At 23.2% G+C, this 3,536-nt stretch overlaps 1 protein-coding gene across 1 annotated transcript; it reads left to right on the top strand.

The window, feature by feature from the left end:
- Window positions 1-216: 216 nt before the first annotated feature.
- On the top strand, window positions 217-3,019 carry LOAG_13479 (hypothetical protein; the record flags this gene model as incomplete). The annotated part of the gene is made up of 4 exons (XM_020448689.1): window positions 217-260; window positions 1,895-2,082; window positions 2,388-2,614; window positions 2,956-3,019. Coding segments are annotated over exons 2-4 (408 nt in total), but the record flags the coding sequence as incomplete, so codon positions are not given.
- Window positions 3,020-3,536: the final 517 nt, after the last annotated feature.

Genomic DNA, 3,536 nt, shown 5'->3' with positions numbered 1-3,536 from the left:
TTTTTTTTTTCAATGCAATATTTATTTTTCTCATCCAATTATTTAAAGTCATTAATTTTGCTCATTAATTCTGTGAAATTTATTTTTAAAAAATTTTTTCATTTCAACAAAATAGTATTAGTTGAGGGAGAGAAGAAAAAAAAGAAAGAAAAAGAAGAGGAAGAAAAATTTTTTGTGTGATAATTCAATTGACATGTATCATCGTTGTACATTTTCAGTCATGCCGAATACATAATGCTTGGCTAGCAACTTTTACACAAGTAAGAATTATTTTGCAAACAAAATTTGAAGGGAAAGAAAAATACAAAATTAAAAAAAAAAACAAATAAATGAATTTATAAATTTATAAGGATGATTTGTTTTTTCTTTTTTTTTGTCTTTTAATCCCAGCCAAGAACATTTAATTAAAATATTTTTGTTTTTCATTTTGAAAAAAAAAAAAGAAATAAAAAGACAGTAATTGAGATTAAATAAGTGAAGAATGGAAATGTTTATCATTTCTGATATACAAAAATTAAATATTCTTTTTGAAATAATTTTGCAATATTCAGAAAAAAAAAAAGAAGGATGTAGAAAAGATGAAAGTGTATAAATGTTCTAAAATTGACAGGAAGGATGATTTCACTGTTTATTCATTGTTCAAAAAAAAAAGAAAGAAAGTAAAAGTTTGCGAAATTTGAAATGAAATTTTTTATAATCGTTTTACCACTTATTATTGATTTATTAATTCAAAGTTCAGTATTTCAATTTCAATTTTCATACGATAAAATCATTTCTAATGCTTAAAATTCCACAAAAAACAAAGAAGAAAAAAGAGACAAAATCATCAAATTAAGTTTAAGTTAAGTTACTGAATTTAAGTTCAGTTTTGTTTGAGCTAAATTTAAGTTTTAACTTTTTCAAATTCAAACAATGTTTAATATTTTAGTGTATATATGTGTATGTATGTGAGTATATACTTGTATGTATGAGAGGGAAGAATCGATAATTAATGGATCAGGACAGAATAATTAATTAGAGAATGAATGATTTGGCTTTTCAAGCATGCAAAGGTTATATCAAGAATTTCGGTTTTTTCCTTTTTTTTTCTTTCGAATCATTCAAGATGAGAATGTTATTCAGATCGAAATAGTATTTATGTTTTTGCGGGGAAATAAGAAATTGAAATTGTTGATAACAAATAAGATATTATAATTGATAAATAATGATAAACGATAAATATTGAGGATTAAGGTATTGGTTAGTGATAGTGATGATTAAGGATTTATCATAGTGATTAAAGAAGCAGGTGATGAGCAATGAATCAAATGGTAAACCATCGGATGAGTAATTATAAAGATAGATAAGTTAATTTATTTGGTAACATAATCCTAAGTAATTTAATCAAAGTAATTCAAATCAAAGTAAAAATAATTTAATTAAAGTAAAAGTCACTTAATCAAAGTAATTTAAATCGTTCATATTCACTGTATCCTAGTGTTATAATAATTTTTGCATAGTGTATTTAAGAAGAATTCATCGGATTATTTTGATACATCTTAGAGATAATGAATAAAAATGTAAGTATACGAAAGATAAAATTAATTTTAAATAGAATATATCATCATCATCATCATCACCCTAATCATCGTCATCATCATTATCATATTAATCCTGTATAAATGTGTGATATAATTATTTTCGTAAATTTCTATGAAAAATTTAAAAAATTTTAATGTTTAAATTAATTTCAAATAGAATATATCATCATCATCATCATCATCACCCTGATCATCATCATCATCATCATTATCATATTAATCCTGTATAAATGTGTGATATGATTTTTTTCATAAATTTCTATGAAAAATTTAAAAAATTTTAATATTTAAAAATTTTTTAATATAAATTTTAGGTTATCAAAGAAAGCAATGCACATTTTATTGCCATACATATGCAAGAAGTTGGTGGGAAAAATTTTGAGGAATGTATCGGTCAGGTACCAACTTTTTAAATCATGTAACAACTATCATGCATGAAATGGGTTATTCAACTGGTCGTGCCTATCTGGATCTTGAGTTTGATCTACCTGAAAGTTATAATGTATGTTTTTTTTTTCCTTGGACAAATTATAATCAAACTATTTTTCTTTAAATTATGATTAGATTTTTTTTGTTCTTCTCTTCTTTCTAAAATAAAAAAAAACATTTTATAATATGATTCTGTTTTATTTCATTTATCAAATTCAAATTCAAAAAAAATTTAGAAAATGTTTGATTTTTTTTCTTTTTTAAAGAATTTCCAAGTATTTAGTTTTATTTAAAAATGTTTTTCTTTCTTATTTTTGCAAAATATCAAAATTATAATTATAATAAAAGTAATTATGCAATAAATGCATGCATTTGCAGGCCCTTGGTTCATTATTTTTCATTAATGATGTGACATTACCACGGATACGACAATATGATTTTATGGCGAAACAATTTGTTAAATTGGAAAAAGTTTTTGAATCATATGATCGTGGTTTACTAAAATGTCGAATGTTGCGTAAAGCGAAATTTCCGAAAGATTTTTGGCCAACTGTTAAATGGGGTCGAAAAGGATATATGCATTGTCGATTTCGTATCGATCAAACGTTAATTTATTTTTGCTATATAATTTGTATAATATTTTAATTAATTAACCGTAATATATGTTTTTGAGAAGGATCAATTTCGGATAAATACTTCAATTTGTAATTATTAATTTAATATGCTTAAAAAAAAAAAAAAAACGATAAATGAAAAGTTATGCAAATATAACACGACAATAATGAATTACGATAATAACAATAATAACGATAATAACGAATATTACGGAATATTTTTTAAAAAATACTAAGGAATACTTTCCGGAATTGCCCATAAGCATGAATTTAAGCAATACTTTTCAGGATTTCTTATAAGCATAACATTTGTCTAACTTATAACTTTTCAGTGTATTCGATTTTGTCAATGTACATCTGTTTCATGATGAATCGAACATTGCGCTGATACATGAGGTGTTTTTTCATTAATTTATATGTATCTTTAAAAATATAAATTAAAAAAAATTATAATATGTGATTCAAAATAACTTTTACTTGAAATTGACAATTAATTAATCAAGAGATAAAATTTTGGAAATTTAATTATAGTTTGGTTTATCTGGTAAAAATGTATATTATAGGAATAAGAAGCTGGAATTTCAAATCTAATTATGTATAAAATCAATTGTTATAATAATTTATACAGTTCAATCAAATATAAGAAAAAAAAAAAAAAGGAAACCATTTCTAAAAAAAAATAAAAAAAAAAGAAAAAAAGAAAAAAGCAAAAGTCTCATCGATAAGCTATCCATTTTGGTTTGTTATCGTTATCAGGCTATACCATCAACAAAACATTTGCATGCGTAAATGATTTTTCACAAAAACGTCCCACCTTCACTTTTACATAAATAATACTAAAATGGATCATTTGAGATTATTTTATGCATATGCTTAAATGTGATCTTAATTTATATTCATATTCATATGAATC

Source organism: Loa loa (genome assembly GCF_000183805.2).
Source record: "Loa loa unplaced genomic scaffold supercont3.582, whole genome shotgun sequence".
NCBI classification, from domain to species: domain Eukaryota; kingdom Metazoa; phylum Nematoda; class Chromadorea; order Rhabditida; family Onchocercidae; genus Loa; species Loa loa.
This window is presented reverse-complemented; position numbering and strand designations above follow the sequence as displayed.